General features: G+C 45.4%; 1 protein-coding gene across 1 annotated transcript; it reads left to right on the forward strand.

Moving 5' to 3' along the window:
• Positions 1 to 137: 137 nt before the first annotated feature.
• Positions 138 to 26,368, forward strand: LOC103371718 (zinc finger protein 219-like). Its single transcript, XM_008301139.1, has 5 exons — positions 138 to 255; positions 11,913 to 11,932; positions 12,078 to 13,737; positions 18,880 to 19,812; positions 25,904 to 26,368. Exons 1-5 carry the CDS (start codon positions 138 to 140, stop codon positions 26,137 to 26,139), a joined length of 2,967 nt encoding a protein of 988 aa, XP_008299361.1. The 3' UTR covers positions 26,140 to 26,368.

Raw genomic sequence — 26,368 nt, forward strand, 5'->3', positions numbered from 1 at the left:
GAAGAGCTAAGTAAAGCACCAGCCCAAATTGCAGCCAAAATTTCTAAGGGAGCAATAACGTTTCATCAGAGTTGGAAGCCAATCGAGCACAGAGCGCCTTCTCTGGTTTGTAGAAGCTCCGTCGATCTGCAGCCGTAATGGAGGAGCAGGAAGCCGGCGAGTCGGGGCGCAGCACCAGAAACACACTGCTCAAGACCAGAGTGTTATTCAGAGATCACAACCTGCAGCCGGTCGCAGCCGATGAGCTCAGTAACGGTAAAATCATCCCATGTGTGTGTGATGCTGGTCGAGGTGAAATATTTCAACATTCACAGAGAACACAGGGTTTATTACAACCTGAACATAATTTAAATTAGTTGTGTTTAGTGTAAAATCTAAAGATGCAGCTACAGGTGTTAAATGGATGTAGTCGGGTTTTTTAGTAGAAGTTTAAACCAGAGGGTCACCAAAATGAAAAGATATGAGAATAAAAATAACAAATCAGCTGCTGATTTAAATACAGTTTAAGCTGTTTTTAGTGGTGGGGGTTTCAAGAGTTATAGACATGTTTATTTTAATTTTTTTTAAATCGAATGCTCAGAAGTGACATAAAAATGCTCAGATTTCTGTGAAATTGTGGCTTTTAATCAGATGAATCCTGCTAATGGTCACACATGAGTGAAAATACTCCAGTAAATGTCCTCCAGACTGCTTCAGTGGAGTTTATCTGTCAGTGTTGTGTTTACTCGTCCTGACGGGTTTAACCTCCTCATCACACGGCTGTAGTGATGAAGGCAGGGTACAGGTGACCTCATAGATATGTTTAATAAAGGCCTTATTAAACATATCTACGGGTGACTTCATGACTTCTGTGTTTTTCTAATCATTCAGATGATTTTGTTTAAATCATTGTATTCATTCCTGTTAGAAGATCCAAGTTTTCTGGACCCTGAGGTTCTGATCAGTGAACTACTGGGTCGGGTCACGGAGGCGTTCTCCTTTTACTGGCCATAAATTTGTTTGTTTGTTCTTTGTTTCTGTGGTTCTGATCATCAGCAGGGCGACCGATGGACGCCGCTGTACTCCATCTGCCTCCAAAAGCAGGTTTAATTAAAGCTGTGACTTCAGTGTGCGCTGAAGGACCATCACTGCCCTCCTAGTTAAACGGTGGGAGTGCAGGTCTGTGATAAGAAGCTTTCTAACAGGTCCTGAGGTGACTTCCTCCCCTCCCCCCACCCGGCCCTTTCATCAGGATTATTCCTCCAATATGAAAATCCAGGTAGCATGAGACAGATTAGGCGACGCTTACCATGCTAGCGTTGTGTTGGTGAGACACAGATCAATGGACTTATGTGGGTTAAGCTGTGAAGGTATACGCTGGAACATAGCAGAAGTACGTTTCAAAGAAATCTAGCATACAAACTATGTAATGAGCTGCAACGCACGCACACTCTGGAGATCTGCATTTCAGGGATTAGGAGGGATTTTAAGGGGTTGTGTGATGAAGGACTCAGGCAGGTATTGTTGTCCAGACAGGTGCTGGGGCCTGAGAGGCTGAGAGGAAGAGTTGCATTTAGCTCCCCATGACAGAGGGAATGGATTAAACAGCAGCCAGCATATCTGCCTTCCAACGTATGAAATTAAAGATCCAAGTGTCTTGTAGCTACATCATTTACAGCCAGGGCCGATAAGAGCAACTGGTCTCTGTTCTCACTTCCTCCACTAATGAAGCTCAGGTGGGGAAGAAACAGGTGTTCAGGAGCAGCAGCGTCGTGATGTTTCATCCTCCAATCCAACTCAAATAGCACTGTGATTTTTAACCATCTGGGCTTTTAAGTTTTGGAAAAATATAAAACCTAGCTCAGTTATTTTATTTTTTAAATCACTTTTTATAATCAATAATCACAATGAAAACAGAATCAGTCCATTAATGAGGAAACCTGACGGCTGGAATAAAGGTTGAAGTCATTTGTTTAAACTATCTGGTTCCAGCTGTAACATGTCAGGATTTCTGACTTCATATATCTGACATTAGTAAATTATTTTTCTGTTTTTATTTGTGCTTCCACATCAACACATTTACAGGCTTCATCGTGGCTTCTTTATTTTCCCAGACTGGCTGATGTTTCACATATAAAACTCTTCCTGTACTGATGAATGAAGGCTTCCTCCTGAATGACGTCTGTGACAAAAAGGTGCATTAATTTAAAAATGTAAAACATTTACTCTGCAAACACTAAAATCAAAGACCTGTTGCTGTGTTTTCTTCTGTTTGCTTTATTTCTGTTGCTGTAATTAAGTTTCCTGTCTCTCTGAGAGGAACACGTGTGGAATGCCTTCATTTATTTGACGTGGGATGTCTGAGCTTCACCGCTTTTTGGGGCTAATAGTCTCCAGTGAAGGTCAGGTGGATGTAGAAGTGTGATAGATGTTACAAGCATCCAATTAAGCCTCCTTAATAGAGCCGTTCACTCACTGAAATGCTAAATCACGGAGGTATGATATTCTCTCCTCCTATATGCTAACAGCAGTCTGGACACATGAAGCCAAAGCTTTGGCAGAACCCTCCGCTCCGGATCAGCCTGTTCCGGTTTTTAAAGGACCGTAAAACGCAACCCGTCCTGCTTTCACCGAACTTTTCAAACATTAAAGTGCTGCTTTTGCAGGGAATCCCCTCCACATATGTGACAAGCGTAAAACCACATATTGCATTCAAATGCATATCAGGAAAAAAAAACACCGACAGCTGAAGTCTGCGTCTTGGAGACGGCGGTGCACATTTTACGCACGGTGCCAGTCTGTTACACTTACACACCAGCGGCCAGATGAGGGAGACATACGGCTTCGGGACATGTCGAAGTATCCCGAGTAATTTTTTATAAGATTTCATTACCTCTTTCTTCAACTGGAAATACTACAGAGCAAAGCGCGCTGCCGTCTCCGTCTGGCTCCAGAAGACGTCTAAAGCTTGTTGGCTTGTGTTTTTTTTTTTTTTCTTTCTTTCTTTCTGTTTTTTTCTCTCAGAGCGGAGGAAACGGCAGTTCAAGCGGAAATCTGTCTCCTACTGTGTGTGCTGGGCGTTTATGATAAAGCGTGTGAAGCGTTCAGTCCGTCAGTCAGCAGTCAGTCATCCAGGTCAACATCACTCCGCTCAACTCCAGCTGTCACACCGTGTCCTCGCGCCTCCTCGCACCGGCCAGGTAAGAGAAATCACTGCGGCTCTTCAAGATTAGCTCAAGTTATTTGCCAAAAGTTTCTGACGAGTCGAGATTGTGATGGACGGAGATGCCGCTGCTGGCTCTCCTTCTATTTGCCTCATAAAGTAAGTCATGGCGAGGGCTGAGAGGGGGCGAAGGAGGGCACTTTGGCGTAAAAATTGGCCGAGAGGATGCTGGAAACACCAACCGTGTGCATGTTTAATCTGCATATGGTTTCTGAACACGTTCTATAATATTCTGATTCCGACTCTATCATATCAGCAATGAGTCCACACGTTTCTGTTTTAAATTTCACGTTAATTACAATTTAAGAAAATCTAAATAATGAAGAAATGATGCGGGCTGATGAAGTTGTGAGAATAATGATGCAAGGTGTGTTAGTGTCCAGTTCTCCTGGTGTGTGTTAGAAACAAGCCTCATTATTCACATGTGTGTTTTTTTTAAGTTGCATCTTTTGCAGCCTTGCTTTATTTATTGTAATGTGTGTGTTTTTTCTTTAACTGTCACCTGTACAGAGTGGCACAGCTACTTTCAAAGCCACCCTCACCCTCTGCCCCCTCCCATCCTCCTGTTTCCAAATGCTCTCCTTTGAAGCGATGATGCCCCATCTGTCATATGTGAGCAAAGAGAGACCATGCTCTGCTCTTCTCAATTACTGAATTCTCCTCATGCCAGCTCCGGTGGGACAGGAGGAGGAGCAGGTGGGTGGCAGTCAGTACGATCAATCAACATGAAATATTCAGCTTTGAATATACACATCATTTACTACTGCTGCTGCTGTCCTTGTTAGAGACACCCCCCATCCTCCTCTCCAAAAAACCACAAAAAAAAAAAGATTTTGGGGAGGTTTTGTGTGAAGCACGTGTGACCATGTATAAGCTGTGACACAGTTCCTGATGGGAAGAAAAATGGGCCAGTGTACGTTCAGGTGACACCTGAATCATCTCTAAATGACACCGGAGGGGCATCTGAAATGATTGTCATCATAACTGAGAGGAAATTAGAGAGAGGGAGGGCGGCTGGATGAAACTGTTTTAAATGTAGCGCCACAGCCGCTCTCTCATTATGCTGCAGTAAATTCGTGCAGCTTACATGACAAAGCTCTGCTTGGCAACTTTCTCCCCTGATAGAAGCACTTGTTTGAACATGAGGCACATGATTTGAATATCTGTAATCCACGCTGAAATCAACAGGCCAGATGAACTTTTTGGCACCCTCTTACCACCACACTGAGTAGGATTTTCTCCCCACCAAAAATGCCTAAGCTATTTAGACTTAGGCTTAGAAATCACTTGAAAGGGCACAAAAAGAAAAAACTGAACTTGTCTTTCTCAGTGCACCCTGCAAAAAAATAATAAAAATCCTGGAACTTTTTGAAAATCACATCAGCTGGGAAAAAAAACATGGTAACGTTTCCAATCAGTCAAACTCTTCAGGAAACTTTTAATCTCCTAAGTGTCTGCCTTGTGATAATAATATCTCTGTGATGTTGCCTCATGAAATTTGCCCGAGTACCATGGCCCTAAGTATTTGAGCTATGAGGCAATACAGTGAAAAGCATAGCCCCCTCATATGAGAACACAACAGTGAATAATTAATAACCTTGCTCCCAATTCCAGGAAAACAATAGCATATTGTAGGAACACTGCACTAATTTAACTAGAGGAGAAAAAAAAAAAAAACAGTCGACAACTTCGACAAAATGTGGAATGCAGCGCCATTGTTACAAAGCGTGTCTGCTGCAGGAGTTCTTGGTCCACTTATTGTGGCCACTGTTGCTTTGCCAGCCGTCCATAGTGCTGCATATAGGCGAGCCGGCGCGCCGCCTTTGTCAGCGTTGCATGCTGTATAATGTTGTAGTGTAATGTTGTTTGCCTTTGAGATTAATCAGAACCCATTAAAAAGCCCTCTCTCACCTGCTGGCAGTATGTGAGGTGGAAGTGCACATGCAGGAAGCTATTTTCCACAGGCCTCCTCTCTTGGCTGTCAGCTCCCATTAAGGGGGAAGGTGTCATATCTGTAACACAGCTGAGTGCAGATGGCAGAGTGGAGGGGATGGCTCACCGATTTAAACAATGATTAATGAACAGAGATGGAAAACAAATTACATTGGACTATTGGAGGCAGGGAATTGTTTTTATGAAAATGTTAATTGTGTCTGCCAGGCTGATACCAGGAGTGGGGGAAGGGTGGAGCGAGGGCCAGGCGGCGAGGCAACCAAGGGGCTACTGATAGGACGTCTACTACTCCCCTGGCTCAGATTATCGACGTGTCTCAGCATGCAATGTTTAATACCGTACCTTGGCTTTAAGACCTCTAATGTGCCATAACTTTCAAGGTTTGGCTTTTTATGATGAACCCCATGAAGAATTGTCGCCCACCACTGCACCAATTAGCGTTATCTCTAATAATAAGTGGTTGTAAGTGACGAGAGAAGGCGCCCTGTTCTAGTTGTAATTATTGCAGGCGGGTGCAGCTGCACTACTTAGGGAGATGATGATAATTATTTTTCTTTTTTTTTTTTTTTTTTCATTGCGGGTTGATTATTTAAGAGCATCATACACTCATCAGAGTAATCAGGAGAGAGTGATTAGTGAAAATCCACGAGGCTAACAGCTGCCACATTAAACACTTGCCTCTGTTGCCAACACACAGAGGCAGAGCCCTTTTCCACAGGACAGAGACGAACGCAAAGCACTTCACCTTCAACTCCAGGACCACATGTGTTTGTTAGAAAGTCAAGGCTCAGGGCACACAGAGAATTAGAGTAAACAGAGCTCCCCATGAAAAGACACGTTGTTATGTACCAAGGTCGATCTTCAATGCTTCGCTTCACAAACACAGGAGTGTACTGACGGGGAGGAAAACTTTGATATGGCAGTTTTTGTTTTGGAGGTGAAGTAAATGAGACGGCATCCGTGCTCTCCTCCTCCACTGTCCCCTATTGTAATAAAATAAGTGCATCCAGAACGTTGTGACGGCGGTCTGATGAGGCGACGGGATCTCAGAGAAGAGAAGAAGCAGCCTGGGTTAGAGACGTGCACGGCGGCCATGTCCGGTGCACACGCTGCGATACTTGCCACTGTGTAAGGCCTGCTAAACTAAGGGCTAATTCTCTTAGCCCAGATGTTGCCTGAGCACAGTCCTGGGATCCCACTGGGTTGATGAGCTCAATCAGTGAAATGATGAAAAGATGATTTTGTCCCTGTAATTACAGTGTGTAAACTACTTAGCTAGGATTGCAAAGGAAGTCATTTTCTAATTACGCTGGTACCCCGTTGTCTAATGGTGGATGTTTTGTTGTTTTAGAGAGCGTGAGAGAGAGAGAGGGAGCGAGCGAGGAGGCATATACAGTATGTGTGTGAGATAGATGGATGGATTGATAGAGGGAGGAGGAGAGGAACTTCATGAGGGGCCTGTGCTCTGCTGCAGCGGCTGGAAAAAAAGACCATCACAAGGGCAAGATGGCTGCCAAATGAGAGTTCATTGAATTATCAGCCCAGTTAATGTGCCTTGGATTATGCTCTTTGTTTGTCAGTTTTTTCCTGTGGATGCCATAGCTTAATGAGATACTGTAAGTGGCATTACCAGACTCCTGCTGTGATTTTGTGATGACTCGTTTAATGACTTTTGTTTTAGTGCCTTCAAGTGCTTTAGCAACCAAAAGTAGACACATCTACTTCTTTTTTTTATTTCTCTTCTTCCTTCTTCTTTCCTCCATTTTCTTTCACTTTTTGCAAATATTAGCTGACGTGAAAAACAGAACCAGAATCATCTTCCCCCAGTCAGGAGCGCTGTTAAACTTAAACCGTCTTTGCGCCGGCAGTCCGGCGTTCCCTTTTTTCCACCGGGGGGAAAGTTGTACTTGTCAAGGAAAGCAAAACATGTCAGTATGTTGCAGACTGAAAGAAGCTCTATTCTTTGAGATCCGTGTGAGTTATGTTGGAGCTGGCTGCCGTCACGCAGGGCCCAACCATCTGATGCAGCCTACACCATGTGGATAGGCTTCTCTTGTGCAAGGCATCCCCTACGCACCCCACACTGTTCACACACCCCGTCGTACGCCAAAGCTTTGTTTGTGTCCAGAAAGAACAGGTGGTCTGTGCAAACAAGAGCAACTGTTTACACATTAGTGATTTAAAATACATTCTATATGCACGTGCCCGTGTGTGTGTGTGTGTGTGTGTGTGTGTGTGACAGCATGTGAGAGTGGGTGTCTTTGCATGCGTACGATGAGGAAGAGTTGGTTTTTCTGTGTTCTGTGCTGGAGCGATTGACAACATTAGAGGAACCTTATGAATGTAAAGTTTATATATAACACTGTCTCTCTGTTACGGCGTGCTTCCTCTACCATGCTTCATGCTATTTCCATATCTTTTGAGTCTACTCATACGTGGGATTTGTGGCCTGCTTTCCATTTGAAATGCTCACACAGGGAATGAAGCGTATTGACATGTCAGCGTCTTCCTGCAGCTCGTGCAGGTAACAAACACAGCTGGCTGCCTCGGAGCAAACCTGCTGTTTCCAGTCTGACTGGCCGTAGCCTGTAGCTTGTAGCATGTCGCCAGAGGAACTTATTTTCTCTTTCATTCAAGGCCACTAATCGGCATTACTGACTGAGACAAACAAAATTAATCGAAAGCCTCCTTTCACTGAACATGTGAAACAGCTGACTCCTGACTGGCTGCACGTCACCGCCGTGCCACGTTTATTTATTTTACAGGGCACAAGCCAGATTTCTGATAGTTGGGAAAAGGAGTGGCATAGATTTACTGCATCCACAACAAATGTGTATGTATTCCTTTATGAGTTCTTTAGCTATTACTCACAAGGAGCTAGTTTGTCAGTGCTGTGTGTGCTCTTTCTGTGCTCTGTACTCCTGCAGTAATGAATGGTGCTGGTTAGACTATTCTGTCTCCGTCAGGCTTTTGGGGGGCCTACAGAGGAGCTCCTATAGGGTTTCATTAATCTGGCTGTCAGAAAGTATATGGGTGCTATCTTTTGTACGGGTCATGGTGGGCAGCTGTGCTACCACTGCCCTCTTCCTTGTACAGGCTCTTCATCCCCTGACAGGGCGGTGCACGGGAGGGATGGCTGGCTGATTTGCCGGGTGGGCGCGTGGGTGAGGAGAGATACAGGGGGCATGAAGCATGGCATGGGGCTGTTACTGTCGGCACATAAGCCTGCTCTGTAATGATGAATAAAACAGTTGTCTTGTGCAGCGCGGGAATCCAGAGAATCCCAGGAATTCTGACAGTCATCATCATCACTTGTTATGTGTGATTCTGAAGTGGGCAGAAGCACTTTGCAAAGAATCCCAGACATCAACACATGCTGCATGTTTAACATCAGCCAGCGTCGGTGTTTGTGCGTCTGTATTAAACTCCATCATTCCGATGTGCGTTCCATCAGCAGCCCTATTATCACATCTGTAGCTGTATGAGCGGCTAATGAGTGAAGTTTTTATGATTGTGTCGAGCATACAGAGACGCTCAGCCGGCATCGGCAGAGTCAGGAGCCGAGACCAGAGTGCAGCGTGCACACGTTCACACAGCATCACCGAGTGCACGATTCAAGAGACGCACACACAAATCAGAATATATACATAATATATATATATACCATGAAAATAATTAATTCGGGGTCGTCCTGGTGGATTATGGGATTCGATCATTTTTCCTATTATCTGTGTTGGTATTTTTAAAAACTAATTCCTGATGAGATAAATGAATTTAAAAATGTGCTCCTTTGGCACTGATGCAGCCGCCGCGATCTGCCAATCAGAACACAGTCGGATCCACAGTTCTACCTGACCGGGTCTGTGTCACGAGTCCATCAGCACCAAAAGATAAACGATCCAGAGTTCTAATTTAATTAAACATGCGTTTATCTTAAATACCCACATATCATTTAACTTATTTTAAATGTAGACACCAGGATTGTCATTTTTACTGCAAATGTATATTGATTTTAAATATCAGTCTGCTTGATTAATTATCAGCCCTGAAAAAAAACCTCATAATAAATAATTTTTTCATCCGTACACCAGAATATTTCACGGTGTTGTCAGGTCATCTGACAGCATACTAACATTCACAGCAGTGCAACAGAAACACATTTTGTATCTGCTGTGTGATGTTATCAGTTATGCCAGTAATCAGATTATCATTCAGTACTTTATATCATCACAGTGCCCGCCACATTTGTCATCTCTACGTGATCATTTTTATTTTAAGTTGCGTTTGAGGGTTTACTGTAGCTGTCGGTCGAAGACTTATGCAGCTATTTGTGGCGCATTCAGAGCAGTTTCAAGCTCAACAATCCACATAAATTATTAATGGTTTTTAACTGCTGTTAAAAAGAAAAATGAAATATGCACCTCTGATCTATAAATTCCATTCATGTGTTTCATTGTGGAGTCACCTCTCTGTGCATTCACAATGCACTCCATCCATCCCGGCTGACAGTATACCACAAAACAAAAAGATCAGATTTCCACTCTCTTGTAGGTTAAATGCTTTATAGAATCCTTTTGCAGACAGTAATGAAAATAAACTATGTTTGATGTTGTCGGGTCCAGAATCATCCTGAAGGCACAGCTCCCACGCTGCTTTAAATGTGTGTGTGTGTGTGCATGCATCACATTTTTGTTTCTCTTTTATTTGCTTGTGCTAAATCACACCTGCTCCTTGTTCATCTATGTGCGGCCACACCTAAAGAGGTGCTACTGTCACAGGATGCTTCTAACAATCGAGCACTCGCTCAATCTGCACCAAAACAGCCTAATCCAGTCTGACAGAGAACACACCTGATGGCCCCGCTCCCCCAAGCCTCAACCGATTCCTCCGAAAACTAGTCCACACACACACACACACACACACACACACACACACACACACACACACACGAGGAATGAAGGTTTGGTGCCTCCTTGCTATGCTTAGTTAATCAGAGGAATACCACTTTAGCAAATATGAAGTGGGTCTAGTGTATGCTAATATCATCCGCTCACCTTCTCCCTGTCAGATATGATTAGGTCAGGCCCGTATCCTTACATTGATCTTAGCTCGGCGCAGACACGCTGCTCACGCCGGCCGTGGCTGCAGGCAGCTCTTTATCTGCACCGTTTTATGTGCAGCGTTTTCACGACTGACTGAGGCAGAGCTACAGCAGCAGCAGGTGGCTCGGACTCGTTGTCAGACGTTTTATTTGGGAAGATTTTAGTTACATTAAATCTAGCGTCCTGATTCGGGATAGCCGACAGGTTTGTGCGTGTCGTGTGTGTGTGGCCTCTTTAGTTAATTGAGACACACAGGAAATGCGGGAAAGCGAGAGGGGCCACGACAGCGAGGCCCGGCTGGTCCGGTGCCATTAGGCCAGCGAGGCGCCGCTCGTTTTCAATAAGCTGTTTGTTGAGTTTGATTTACGCTCGTATTATTTGCGTCATTTGCTCTGTCAGCGACTTTGATTTGACTGCGAGATAAGAAAGTTCATTGCTTAAGTTCATTGCTTCATTTGAAAACACCAGAATGCCCACACAGCCACCGTCAGAGGAGCTTCAACAGAGGCTGAAGCTGATCTTTACTGACTGGGTGCAGACTTCAGGTTGAACATCACACATCCATACATAGAGGCTCATGCAGCAGCAGTTCAAATGATCGTAATCCTTGAAAGTAAGTGGGAGGTTTTGGGGGAACATCTCCTGCTCTCCAGGTTAAGAAATAAAAAATGGATCTTCTACATTATATTATAATGTTCAGAGCTTCTCCTGTCAGATGTGATTAGGTCGGTACCATATGGTTGCATTGATTTCTGATCTAGCTTAGAGCAGACGGGCCGCTCACACGAACCATGGCTCCCGCCTGCCAACTCTTTATCTGTGTGGTTTTGTGTACATCATTTTCGTGACTGACTGAGGTTGCAGTCCAGGATGATGTAAGCCTGTGTTAATTCAGTGCGGACAGTGCAGGCTTTGTTCTGTGCCCTTTGGTGCTGCACTAGAGCTGTGCAGGGCTCGCCTATGTGACCTCTACCATTGTAGCACGATGTGAATTTGAAGCTTTGTTTTTGCTGCTACAGTTGAATAAAAATGGGAGCCGGGGAGGGGGAAGGTTTTCCATCTGGATATTCTTCCTTTAACTTCAGTTTGAATTTCTTGCATTCATCATTAAGTTGTTTATTTTCCTTAGTACTCCTGTGACATAATTATCTTGCTAAAAGTTTTATTCAAATGTGCAGTAGACCTGCTGAAAGAGCTTAACTATTTACTTTAATCTTTTCTTTAAAGGAAGAGGAAGCAGACAGTCTTTGATGTTTGTGCTGCCTCAGTGTTGTGTGTCACTAAAAATGAGATCGAGACAAAGATCTTTACCTTAGCCTTTAGTAAAGATGAGATATTTGTTGAGGAAGCCTTTGTGGTTAGACATAATCAGCATTTTCACCGTCTCCAACAATAATCTAAAACCACAGGTATACTTAACACAGGATGAGGAGAGTCAGAACCTACTTTGCTCTGTTTCCTGACCTATTTGTGGTGCATCGCTGGCATTATACAGCAGTTGCAGAAGTACAGATTTACACTCTTCATTGACGGTACCTGACTGCACTGATGTGTTTCTCTCCGTGTTCGTCTTTGTGGAGATTAATGTATTTGAATAATATATTTGCTGTGGCTAAATCTGAGCTCATGTGATGTTCCTTTTGTTCTCTCTGTAGGTCTGAGAAACAGCAAAGAGGCATTTCATCTGAACAGCATGAGTCCACATCCTGTTTCAGCTGAATAAGTGCAAACACTCAGACGTCATTTGGCTGCTAACCTTCGGATTGTCCCAGATAGACGCTCCTGACCACCATACTGTAACATCACCCAGTTCCTGAAAGGACAGCTTCATTACCCCGTCCACCCACCCAATTAGGAGCCAGATGGCGCTTCTGGCCAATCAAATCATGGATGCAAGGATTCTCAGCAGTATGAACGGAAGAGTGGAGCTTTCCCAGTTCCTGAGAGTCACCAATCAAAGCCTTGTCTCGCCTGCAAATTCTGCCCAAGACGACAGCCGCAAGAACCGGAAGTATCCCTGCCCGCTGTGCGGAAAGCGTTTCCGCTTCAACAGCATCCTTTCCCTTCACATGCGCACTCACACCGGCGAGAAGCCTTTCAAGTGCCCGTACTGCGACCACAGGGCTGCACAGAAGGGCAACCTGAAGATACACCTGCGCACACACAAGCAAGGCATTCTGGGAAAAGGCCGCGGGAGGATCAGGGAGGAGAACCGGCTGCTTCACGAGCTGGAGGAAAGGGCGATACTCAGAGACAGGCAGATGCGAGCTGGTCACGTTAGTCACCAGCAGCCTCAAACATCTTCTATCAATCAGCTTCAGAAGCCGCCACCGCAGACGGCCTCAACGCAGCCGCAGTTCTTAAGCAGCGCCGGTGCAGCAGAGAGCCAGCCGCATGCATCCACCTCTCCCAAGGTGACCACCATCCACGATGACCCCATCCAGCCTCAAACCGCCGGCTTCCGCTGCTCCTTCTGTAAGGGCAAGTTCAGGAAGCAGCAGGAGCTGGAGCGCCACATCAGGATCCTGCATAAACCCTACAAATGCACTTTGTGCGAGTTCGCCGCCTCGCACGAGGAGGAGCTCATTGGCCACGTTGAAATGACGCATATAACTGCAGATTCAGGCTCAGGACAGAAGCCCTCGACGGGGGGCAGCGACAAGGGGAAGCCCGCTGGCGAATTCCCATGCGAGGTGTGCGGCCAGACCTTCAGCCAGGCCTGGTTCCTGAAGGGCCACATGAGGAAACACAAGGACTCTTTTGAGCACTGCTGTCAGATCTGTGGCCGTCGCTTCAAGGAGCCCTGGTTCCTCAAGAATCACATGAAGGTCCACCTCAACAAGCTAGCTGCTAAGAGCAACCACCCCGCTGAGCGCGACTCCTCTGTCGACCTGTGCAGCCTGACACAGGACCACCAGAGCAACCTCTACTCCCAGTACATCTCCCGCATTCACAACAGGTTCCTCACGGCCGACAGAGCCGAGCAGCCAGATTACAACCAGATGATGGCCACAGCAGGCGTTGACATGAAGGTCAGAGAGATGTTAGGGAGGATGATTTCCTCAGGTCCGGGCCCTCTGACGGATGCAGAGAGCTCTTCTTTGCTGGGTTTGAACCATCTCCACCCTCCGCTCAGCTCCACCAGCATGGAATATCTGCAGAAGGTCATCTCTAACCGCGACGCTCTCACCAGCAGCAGCAGCTATGCGGGCTGGCAGATCATCACACCAGGGCTGCCTATTGAACAGCAGATGTTCAATCCTAAAGACCAGCAGTGCTCCTCCTACCTGCCTGAGCGATGCCTCCCTGTAGATGATGGAAAGCTGTGTCTGGGCGACCCGGACGCCAAGGCCGTCAGCAGGCCTGGGAGCCCGGGCAACGTGAGTCATCACGGGCCAGCGGATGTCATGGCCGAGACGGGGAACTCCCACGCCGGCGGTGCCCTAGATCACCGACCACAGCCTTCTTCTCCAGCTACAGGTAACTGGGTGGAGAAAAGCTGATTTTCTGATTCTTGTTAAGGGGCACTCCAGCTCTGTGAGGAGGACTATCTGGGTAATGTTCTTGCAGCTCTGTGGGAGCCTGGTTTTGTCTCCAAAGTATAACTTTCCAAACTGTTAAGCTGATGACAGATATTAAACCCTGCTGTCATCATTATGTTTATTTTTTTTTTAACTCTAGGAGCTAAAAATCAGGACATCCCAGGATATGTGACATTAAAGCATCTCGTGACTTTTTATATATGTTTTCTTTTTCAAAAAATTACAATATCTAAGTGACAGCTGTGCCATTATCTTTTTTTCCTCCACTTAGAGGAGGTGGACATGAAGCGCCGGGTCAGCAGCACCACCACAGATATTATCATCCACAAGGACTTTGTCTTCCTTTTAAAGATAATGGCATCATGTTGAATTGTAGGGATAATTAGTACCCTCTATTTTATATCCGTCACATCCCCACCCCTTGCCTACGGGGGCACAAGATGTTAATGCATGCCATCTGGTGTTTTTAATGATTTGATATATACCACCCAGTGATTTTTATGATTTGATCTACCACCTGGTATTTTTATTGATAGTCTTCTGTTCCACCTGGTGATTTGGATGATTCGGCTCTCTGGGTAAATGCCTTTCTTGTCATGGCATCCTGCTAACATGTTATCATGAGCCTAAATTACTGCTATAACAGCGTTGTTAAGGGAAGTGAAGGAAATGTAAATCCAAACTTTATTTGGCTTCTTCAAAGCTTCTGACTTTGGCTGTTTTCTTTCAGTGCTGGAGTGCTACTGTTATGTACATCTGAGTCTGATGCGCTCTGCTGGGATTTGATCCAGCATCCTCTTAAATGATGGCCGTATAGCAGAGATAAATGGATCAGGTCTAATCTCATTAGATGTTTTGTTTCCATATTGTACACACATACTGCTATCTGCATATTTACATGTAAATGCTGGCGGTTTTTGGCCAAATCCCTCTCTGGTTGCTCTTTAAGAAACATATTCAAGCTCTGTTGTTTGTAGTTTCCCTCTTCTCCCCTATCTCCGAGACCATACGGTGTCACTTCCAGAAACATTTATGATAGTTGGCTAGCTGAGGATTTGAGTGTGCACAGTTCTGGGATGGCACATTCAGTATCAGACTCTAATTTCAGTCAATATTAAGCATGGAAACTAATTCATTGTAAAGGTCAGGCGTCATTGCTTTAGTCAATGATGGATCCGGCAGGCTCTCTCTCTCCCCCGCTCCTCCTCTCCTCTCTGTTCTTAGTCCTGTGTAATGGTAGACTCACTCTGGGGGCTTAGCACCGCATTGTTTAGCTCTGACAATATATCCCAGAGACCTCTGCAGCTGCTCCCTGCGCTCACAATGACAGATTAATTAACACAATCACACGCTGCTGGCCCTGGCTCAACGCACAGGTCTGCTGCGGGACAGATAGGTAAATCCTACACATATGGAGAACACGCACCACTTGATGAGGGTTTAATAACAGGGATAAGTTTTTTCGGAGGTGGGGGGTTGTAACTGATCAAGTCTGTCTGTCTCCATGGTTGGACATGGAGGGAGAGAGAGAGAGAGGGGAGAGAGTGAGTGTTTTCTAATTCAGGAGAGCGGAGATGCTGAGGAAGAATTACCACTGCCAGATGTTCAGCTTGAGGAACATTGATTAGTCCAGAATTACTGGCTGCATTATTCATAGTCAGCCTATGGTGGTCATGAAGTTATTGATGTTCTCAATATGGATAGCAAATATAGTACAGTCATGGCTGTCAGAGTGAGAGACAGATTCTTTGCTTGATACATCCAGATCCAGGGCTAGATTTAGATTTTAACTACAAATACGCAGCATCTTAAATTAGAAATCCCACTCTGATTTCAATAGGAAGCGCGTTGTGAATTACTTCTCTCAATATCTAATCAGGACAGATTTGAAAATGCACTTTGAGTTTAATTATAGTTTGAGATTAAGAATAACGCCTCTTCTTAAAATGATAAACTCATAAAGGGTGCATGCTGCAGGCCTCTGACCTACATTGGACCAGTTAGATCCCAGATCTGAATAAAAACATGCCGAACAAACATAAAATGCTCTGACAGTTATTAATTAGTCCCATTCAAATACTCTTAACCTCAAGGTCAATGAGCAGACACCATGTAATGATGCTGTCCCCACATGTGTTCTGTCCCTTACTCGCTGCCTTTATGCTGCTTTTACTGTAAGCTTTACAGCCGACAGAGCCTGAAGTGATAAGCGTCTGTAAAACTGTGAATGGTAACACGAGCAGCGGTTTACCAAGAAACACAGATCGAGCAGGCTGCTGTGCACAATATCACTTTTCATTTGGCTGTTCCACTTACATCCGTCTATTCTGTGTGATCGCTGACAGTAAAAGCATCTTTTAACTAAATAGGTCCTTATCTAACTCGGTCCTGGCTGAACAAATTCAGCTCTTATTCAGAGATCACAGTCAGTCTGACTGGTTTGTCTAAACTGATTACCTGTTGGCTTTTCCATCTCCCTCTCACTTCTGTCTTTTAATCCTCTTTTTAATTATTATTGCAGATATGAGGCTCAAATTAAGCTCAAAATGCTTGTTTTCCTAGCATGCAGATAAAAAGATTTACCCAGGGAGTTCTGAACACCTGCCTTGAAATATTGTTCCACCGTCTCCTGAATGCCATTTGGCTTAATTGACTTGGAAACGTCCCAAATGCGTCATTGACTATGTGGTCTAATTAATATTAATAATATATGCTATTATAAACATCAAAGAACATCTGGTGCCCCTGTTTTTCTCACCAGTCTTGTGTGTGACTCTCACTCTCACTCTGTTTCATCTTAAACCAAACCAGCCACTATGTATTTCTGTTTTGCATTTCAGGTGCTTGATTGCATTTATAGAAAAAGAGCCAAAGCGCGTCTGTATATACAGTTGGATATCTACAATGCAACTGCCAAATGCCTATGTAAGCATATAGTATGTGAGTCTGTGATTGCACTGACGGTGATATATGGTTGTAAATCTTAAAGCCTATTTCCATATGAAATGAATCACTTGTCCAAGCCCAGCTGCATGCCTTTTTTCCGTACACGGCTCACTTGAGGCACTTATTTATTTATTTACCTTTTTCCTCCGCCTTGCACATCCAGTAAGGGCGGATAACTCATACGCATCACTTCATTAGATGCTCTGTGTTAGGTGAGAGAGGCTGGGGTTTGTAATGATGCAGTAATTGGAGTTTTGGTTGATAAATCTAAGCTCTAAAATTACTCCCCTCACATAATGTGAGCCTCGGCACTGTAAGTAAATCTTAAACTGATTAAGTTAGCATGAACCAGGCAATCACAAAGATGGCACCCATCCAGAGGAAGGGGAGAAAAGGCGGCAGAGTCTTCACTCTTTGTGTTGCTGGCTTTTTTTTTCCTGTTGTTGTTGTTGTTGTGTTTTTACCGCTCTCATGTAGGCTGGCAAATGGGTTTAGGAAGGTCCGCGCTGAAAGATGAGGTCAGATATATGTGTTTTGTGCGTTGGGAGCTGACCGGTAATGTCATCGTAATTTAAGCCACAGAATAATTGAGATGTATAGTGTGTCTGAAAGAGTTCCATTAAGCCGTTTGGATTTTTTTGTCTGTTACTGGAGACAAGGGTGTGGCAGCGTTCAAGTCTCTTTCCCGCTCTCGCACGCCCACGCACGTCACCACGCACATGTAATGTAGGCACAGATTAAATCAAACATGCTGTACACACACACACACACACACACACACACACACACACACACATATACAGTGAGAACGGGGGGTTCTGACTTTAGTTCAAGGGCATGAATTTTCCATTTCAGCTGTGACTTTTCAATTTCATTAGGTAGAGCTCTATTTAATTAATACGTGGGTGTTATTTTACGGTTTTGTAAATTGTAATAGTAAAAAACAGCCCTCCTTTTACTACCATTCAGCTCACAATGGTGGTTTTTCTATTAAAGTTGGAAACAAAGTAAAGTACCTACTACAGATCATTAGATTTAGATTTACCTCAGAGAATTACCTCAGGGTCAGATCTTGAGGTGTATGAAATTGATATTTCTCTGGCGGGGATGAATCACTGTTGTAACTCAGATATTAGTCCATTAAAGAAGAACAATAAGGCATCAATATGCATAGAATTAAATTAATGGTGGTGGGTTTATCTCCCTATCCCAGACGCATCCCTAAAAGACACAGTATAATGTATGACCTGACCTTCAAATGCCAGGAGAGTGTTGGGCAATAAACTGCCAATATTTGTGGCTTAATGGCGTCGGATGACTTTTACTGTAATTGGAATGGCAGCGAGACAGCTGGGCTGTTTAAAGACAGTGCAAGGCTGAGGTCTCAGACAATCACTAACTCAAAATGGTCACAGGGAGTGTGTTTAACCCTGGAGGGTGTTTCTGTGATAGCTATAAGGATTAAACTGTAGGTAAACAGAGGGAAGAAGACATTTAAATTACCTTTAATTAAAAGTTATGGTGTGCGGGATCAGATCTCGGATCCAGATGGATATTTTTCATCGGCTAAAGGGAGAAAAATTACCCTTTGTCAGTCTCCACAATAATACACTTTGTACTTTATGAATTATGTTCCCAACGTACCATTTTTCAAGTATGAAGCACAAATAAACTCAGCTACAGTACATGGTGTGGTTAATCAGAACCGCTCACATGTTGGACTTCGTTATTTCTGACTGGGAAACCCACTTACTGGTTTTGATGGAATGAGGTTCTCGTGTGCAACATCTGCCTTGTTCTAGTTGCTTTACAATTTCACTGTTTATTATTTCTGGAAGAATCTTGTTTGGTGTTAACATCTTTGGGTGTATTTATTGCACATGGTGGTGGCGTCCATACTGTAAAATGATGGATCACTGGAGCTGAAAGCTGATTACAAGCTTGATTTACTGCAGGGCAGCACTTAAATCATTCAACTCAGCCTGGTGTGGGATTGCAACATTTTTCATGTTTAGACAACTGTTGTTGGTACATACTTTGCTCAGAACAAAATGTTCCGTGTGCTTCATATACACATGCTTTCCTGATTCGATTGGGTTTTATTTGATCTCGTTGCTCTTATTGTCTGTGCTAGGTGAGAAGGTCTACAGGTGTCCCCTCTCCAGTGACTACACCGCTGCACAGACGGCCTCCCTCGGCTTCCATCTGGACCGCTACCACTTCCCCCCCTGGCAGAACAACAGGGATCTCTCTTCTCCGCTGCAGCCCAGCAGCAGCAGCTCCAGCCCCAACCCCAACCCCAAAATCCGACCCAGATCCAGGGAAGACTGGAGCCCAGCTGCGGGCCAGTACCTCGGTCTGGAGAGCCACAGTGAAAATGCCTTGCTCGTCAACAAGCAGCCCGACCTCGCTGACAAAGATGCAGGTGGAGACGGCGCTTTATCTGGTCCAGCCAGGAAATCCCAGTATGAGCCTTTGGATTTGTCTGTCAGGCCAGAGTCTGTTCCGTCTCATTCAGCCATGTCTCCTGCTGTACTGGTACAGATGTCTGGCGTTTTTAGTAATGGACTCTCGTCCTCCCTCGCCCGCCGGCTACAGAGCTACTCTAATGCCACAGCTGAACTCAGTGTGAAACCCGCATATCAGTGTGACCTTTTGGTGCAGGGAACAAAAGAAGAGATGAACGCACAGAATGCAGGCTCCACAGGTCATGACGGTGAAGGTGAATTTGAGAAATCTGAGCAAGGGAGGGAGGACAAAAATGACAATGCTGCCAACTGGAAGATTCTGAAAAATAATATCCTCGATTCAAAGGAGCTGGAGAAGGCGGATTTTGAGGGTCCTGGCGAGAAGAAACAAGACAAACCGGGACAGTGGGGCAGAGCCATGGCCGAATCCCCCATCTCTTCTCTGGAGAGCTTGACTCCAGGACAGGCCGACCCGCTCCAGCACCAGGGCGGCCTGCTCTCCTTCCTCAGATCCCAGGGGAGCCTGAACAGCACACCTGCCGGCGCGCACACAGCCAGCCTGAACGGAGGGGGGAGCATGGAGAAGGATGTTGGATCAGGTGAGCATAAGCTTATATATCATATACGCTGAATGCAGCTGTCAGTGCGATCAAGACGTAGCCTCCAGATCTGAAGGTCTATATTGCCACCTAGTGGACAAACGCTGCCGGGGCCTCGTCCTGACGTCTGCTCACAGACGCTTCGTACCGTCTGAAGCTGAACATGTAAGCCGAGAGCTTCAAACTTTAGATTTTGCACCAACTCGTGACATTATCAGCGCTGAGAATCCTGCTATACGAATCCAAATAAAGTTTTTGTCGGTATCTCATCACCTGACAGCGGAAGTGTGAAGAGTGGCTGTGAGTGTGTGACTGAATCATTCCAATTATGAACAACACACTTCTCTTATACTTATAGCACTCCAGCTTTTTTTCCTTTTTTTTCTTGCCAGATTTTTATCTCTGATCTCAAATAAGGGGCTAAAGAAGGCACAGGTGTGTGGCACTGATTACCCCTACACTTTAAAGGATGATATAATCTCCTTGTGTGATAGGTTACAAATCGCCAAGCCAATGGAGCCCACTGATGGAGAGGCTTAAGCTCTTGTGCTGGTGTGATATGCTTGCTGAGTGCAGATTTAATAATGCTGTCTCTCAGGAGAGGGAATCCAACAGCTGGGGTCTTTGATATGCATGTATTATGAGTGCAACATGATACACCTTCCCTCTGATCCCCCTCTTATTCAGAAACTCAATATGTTCATGTGAAAGACAGGAAAGTGCCTGTCAACTCCATTAGGGATTAACATCTGTTCCCTTTCTTTATGATTCTAACAGCAAGATGTAGTTTTCTATTTGATTGTACAGATGGTTATTATAATATGCCGAAAAGCAGCCCTCCCCTTCACCTCCTGTCATAGCCGTCACACTGCTCGTGTTGCTCTCCTGCTTTTATTGTGTATCATGCCGATTGAATTAAAAAATTAGATAGGATTTAGGAAAGCTGGCGAATTTCGAGTTGTATTTGAGGAAACCGCGTGTTTTAATTTTCTAATTGACAACATTGACACCGTTTTTTTTCCTGTGTTTACGGCACATCGCGCTGCAGCCGTTTCCTGCGCTTTGTTTTTTTTTTTTAGTTACTGATCAATGAGTTATTTCAAGCATCCTTGTGCCTTTTTGTTCGCTGCAGATTGATCCTCCATATTTGTTGCCCTCCCTCAGGAAGTAGACGTCAAAGACACAATAAACACCTGTCAGTCAAAGCGGACATGGAGACGGGTAACTGACATTGAGAGTCCATTGAGTGTCCTCTAAAAGCCAAACCAAGCAGGTGGCCCGGCAGTCTGTCCTGTCTGCGGCGCTGACCAGGTGGCTTTGTCATGGGGCTGTCTCCTGTTGCCCCCATCCTCTCCATACTGTATGGCACGTCGAGTGGCATGGTGACATATTGCTGGGCAGTTTGGACATGGAGTGATGTGTTTGTGATGACAGTTCAGGTCGGCTCCAATGTGCCAGCAGTGGTAATTGGCCAGATGGTGACCTCTGGTTGAACCTGTCTGCATGCTCATTAGTCTCGCTGAGCCCTCCCTTGTGTTTTAAACACTCTCCAGCCGCTGCACCGTGCACGCCCAGCCACAAGATGGCAACATTCACCACTCTAACGGCTGAGGCGCCTTTAAAATCTCCCCCCACCAGGTATTCTGACATGCATTCATATTTCATAGGCGCAATTAGGACAACTATTTTGGTTACACAATGGACGCCTTGAGGTTTGGTGTGTGTGATGCAACTTCAGAGGAGCTAACCGGTTAACCGTGATCTGCTGTCTCCTCAGTGACATCAGCCCAGGCCCCTCTCAGACGCATGAGAACAAGTGAATATGAGAAGATCGATAAAGAAAGGATTAAGAATGAAAGAACGCGGAGGACAGAGGGAAAGAAAAGGCCCTGATTTGAAAGGTTGAAAGGGGTGAGTCATTATCTCATTGTCTGACCTCTGCGTACCCTCCGCGGAGAAGGGTGACAGGGAGCCAGAGAAAGGAGAGAGAAAAGGAGCGAGAAAGATCACCATAGATGGAGATAGATGGAGCGACAGCGAGGTGAAAGAGGAGCGGTAGTGCGGCTGTCTCTATGAGCAGATGTCGTTTGAGGGCAGCGAGAGGGCAGCGCGGCCTGCCTTTGTGCCGCGCTTCTCCCCATAGAGATAATGAAGGGTGGAGCACTGGGAAGGATGTGCAGTCATCACTCACTGTCTGTGTGCCATCAGAGCTCAGGCCTGTGTCATCCGTCACCATTCAGCTCCTCTGGCCCCCGTCGGCCCCGCCACTGTCATCATGGTCATTATCTCAGCCTGGGACACACAGCACACTCTCACCGCACACACACACACACACACACACACACACACACACACACACTCAGACGCATGAATTCATGCATGCAGGTGCAAACGTATACATGTGTACAACCTGACACGAATAGGCACACCGGCACGGCGGGATATCCTTTGACGTTTTTTTCTTTTTCAAATATTTGTCCACTGTGCGATGTTTGAGCTTTAATGTCACCACCGGATATCTCCAGTAAAAAAATAAAAAAGATTTTTAAAAATATAGAATTCTTTCCCCTCAAACATAAAGGTTTTAAACAAAGGAGATTAAACTTTATTGTCACTGCACAGAGTACGAAGGCAGCGACATGCAGCTCAGCATCATGCAACAGCAGCAGCAGAGTGTTTTATGCAGTGTGTGTGTTACGGTACGCTGCAGTGTGAACAGTATGGACACACACTCGTATAGATGTGGATGTAATGTAACGTGGATCATCTAAAGCTACAGGTAGAGGCAGTGAATGAGCCGCACACACATAAATAATAAAACTACAAGAGTTTAATCAATTAATATCTGACTAAAGAATATGTAGGAGAAAAAAAACCTACAAATACAACTGTACAGGTAACGCCAGCTCTACACAGTGTGCAGCTGTTATTACTTGATGCTGTGGATACCTCTGGGTCAGAACCATGAACTGCTGAGGTTCCAGAACCGCTGAAACAAAACAAACGTGTGCTTCAATAAGAAATGTAAAGAAAAATGCTTTCCTGTGTGTTATCGCTCCTACAGGCTAGTTTAGCTTAGCATAAAGACTAGGAACTAGTAAACACCTGGTGTGGCTCTGTCCAGGTAAGAACTCACCTGCCAGCCCCTCCAGAGCTCACTGACTCACGTTGTGCATCTTGTGCTTTCAAACAGGCTAGAAATGAGAAGTTCAGCTTTATGGAGAGTTCGACTGTTTGCTAGAATGAATCTGTGAATCCAAACAGAGGCGATCAGCTGATCGACTTCTAACCAAACCTCAGTGTTACTGTGACTTTTCTTCTTTTACAGTTAGTTATTCCACACACCGTCCATCGCAAACATCCATCACTATTTATCGACCGGCTTCCTGGTTCATCTTTGACCTCGTGGTTGTTTACAGTCTGTCTGAAGTCTGGCTGCTCCTGTTTCTCTTCCTGTCTGATGAGTGTGACTCTTGCCATGCGGCCGGTTCTCCAGAAATCGCTTTGATGAGTACGATGCTGTCATCAATGACGGAAACAACGACTCAGGAAACTGTAATAAACTGGAATTATCCTTCGGTTTCAGTGTCAGCGTCACACAAAGTCAACGTCAATAATCATTCATTGACTTGTTTTTTTTTTTAACTCTTGGCAGACCTTCACTCTGTCTCTCAACACCACACAATCCCACCCCTCTCATTTCCTGTTGAGCCTCTTCATGCGTTGGTGCGTGTCTACATGTACGGCAGCACATGTATGTGTGTGAGCGTCTGGTCTGAAGCTGTGGCTTCAGAGCAGCCCGTGAACGGAGGATCATGTGGTGAAGAGATGGATGGCTCCGAGCCCACTGCTGTCTCCTCTAATTGTAAAATATTAGTTACATTAGACTCTGGTCTGTGATTAATGGAACTTATTTGGAGGTTGCCCTCTCCTGGACCTCCCCTCTCCTCTGGTGGGAGGAAAGAAAGAACAGCAGACTCAGGAAGGGACAGAAAGAGAAGGCGACGGAGGCAGAGGCAGGAGGGGGCGAGACAAGCAGGGCAACAAGCGACTAATGTAGACGCGAGACCTTTTGGCTTATTATTAACTGACTTTATGTAAGTGTAATAGGCTACAGGATTGTTCCCATTGTCTGAGCGCGTTTACAAGATCTCAGCAAGACGGAGGAAAATCCCCACAGTTCATCAGGTTACAGCAGAAATGTGAAATTTGAGGAAGTGGGATGAAAGCGATACGAGCAAGAAGGCGCTTTAAAGTTTAAAATGAGGGAATTTAACATTTAACAAGGCAAAGTGCCGTAAATTCCCCAAACGGTGAGGTCCAGTCAGTTCCCCGCTGCCTGGACCGGCGCTGCTCGTCGTTCCCAGGCTCCCTCTCCCACACTTCCACACTTCCTGTGCGTCTCCGGTGTCTAATAAAGGCACAAATGCACAGAATCAGCAATGCAAATTTTCTGAGTATCCATTTCCTGTTTTTCTAGTTTTGTTGATTGAAGCAAAGGGAAGCTGAAGGCAGACAGGTGGAGTTCAACACGCGCCACAAGCTGCTCTCTACCTGGATTCTGACAAAGCTTTTCTTTTACTATTGTTACTTCCAGACAGCTCCCACTCCCCCCTCCATACACTGCTCGCTCTCTCTCTCTCTCTCTCACACACACACACACACTAGCCCTCTGTGCCATCCTGATGATATTCAGATGTGTCAGGCCTTATCCTCTCTCTGACTGGTGTGTGACTGTGTGTGTGTGTGTGTGTGTGTGTGTCCTTTACGGCCATCAGGTTATTATACACCAACAGATGGAGCATTACCTTTTATTGCTCACACCTTCTGTGAGTTTTCCCACTTTTCCCTCCAAAAACACCTTTTTTATGTAGATGCGAAAGCGAGTGTTCAGCGGCGTGCAGCTGTCTCAGCTCTGATGAGGAGCATGATAGAGAGGAAGAGGCGAGGGCGGGGTGAAAAGGCTGAGACAGCCCTCAGTTTTTGGGAAGTGATGTCAAATGACATCAGCACATAATGGTTTACTGTAACCATGAATCACAGAAAAACACATTGAAGTGTGAGACAGAGGGGAAAAGAGAAAGTCATTATATGAGGTAACATCTCAAAAATAGCACAGCAGTGAACAAGGACACATGGCTGTCTAGGTAGAAAAGTAAATGAGTCATCCGACAGAGTTTTTGTTTTGATCTCAGCAACACCTTCAGGCTCTGGTGTCATACAGATTTTTATTGAGGTCAGATAAACTTCTGGAAGCCATTAGCGCTGTGCTTTGTTGTCGGTATCTTCGGGGTACGCGGTGTGCTGTGTCATCTGAGTTCACATTATTTGTGGTGGAACTGCGTGGCGGGCACTAAGGAGGTGGACGGACAGGAAGTTTTGGCATGCCTCGCCTCCCAGCTGCAGACGCCTGTCATTCCTCAGCTCAACACTTGTGTGCGTGTTTATTTATCTGTGTGTGTGTGTGTGTGTGTGTGTGTGTGTGTGTGTGAGCAGGAAATGTGTTATAATGAGCAAGAACTTGCCGGCCTTTTCATAAAAACCTGTCAGCCCCAGAAGTGTCACAGTGTTTTGGTCGTGTGCTGAAGTGCGAATGGTGATGAAGACGCCAAACCAACGTGCTCGGCTTCGTTTCTCCTCCAGCACACAGTAACTAGCGGGGAACCTCGTCTGAACCCCATCCAGACTTGTGAAGTCTGAATATTTTGAGTGTTAGTTTCTTCTTTTTGACATTTCAGAGGTGTAATGTCAAAATCTAACATTCCACCTGGTAACATCTGGTCCACCTGAAAATGACCTGCCAAGAATTATATTTAGTACCCAGAAATAAAAACCCACTGCCGCCCGGTTCTGTTCTGTTCTGTTCTGTGTGGTTTCCGTCCGGAGCCAGGGCAGTTGTTTTGCTGTGATCTGATTGGCTGAGTGTGTCGTGGTCAGCTGGGGCAAACGTCCACAATCTCAAACGTCGCTCAGCGCCACTGAGATTGATTTGCTTTTAAAAGACAAATTCAGGCTGCAGTTATTTCACATGGAACACATTCAGTTACCCCCTACAGCAGCACTCAGCCTGTTGTCTCCATGTCTGTTCCAGCTCGGAAGCCGTTCCAGTGCCGGTACTGCCCCTACAGCGCCTCCCAGAAGGGCAACCTGAAGACCCACGTGCTCTGCGTCCACCGCAAGCCCTTCGACAACAGCCTGTACCCGGACCGCCGCCTCCGACGCTCGCACACGCCCCAGATGCCCTCCAGATTGCCTCTGAGCATCACGGGAGACAACGGTGCGCCGGGGAGAGACCAGATCGGCATGACATCGCTCTGTGGGACTTGATGCTGTCATGGCAACAGCACACACAGACAGTTCTGATTATTGTTTTAGCATCACCTCCGAGGGGTTAGGATGATCGAGATTGTTCAAAAGAAAAAGAAAAAAAAAAAAAAGAGTTAACAACCAACCTTGATGTACATTCCAGTGTTTACTTGAAGAGCCACAGTACGTATTTATCTGTAGCAAAAGAAGCTGCCTATAATAATAAAGTTCATCGTGATGTGAAAGTGTA

Source organism: Stegastes partitus, unplaced genomic scaffold, assembly GCF_000690725.1.
Source record: "Stegastes partitus isolate 25-593 unplaced genomic scaffold, Stegastes_partitus-1.0.2 Scaffold1633, whole genome shotgun sequence".
Lineage (NCBI taxonomy): Eukaryota > Metazoa > Chordata > Actinopteri > Pomacentridae > Stegastes > Stegastes partitus.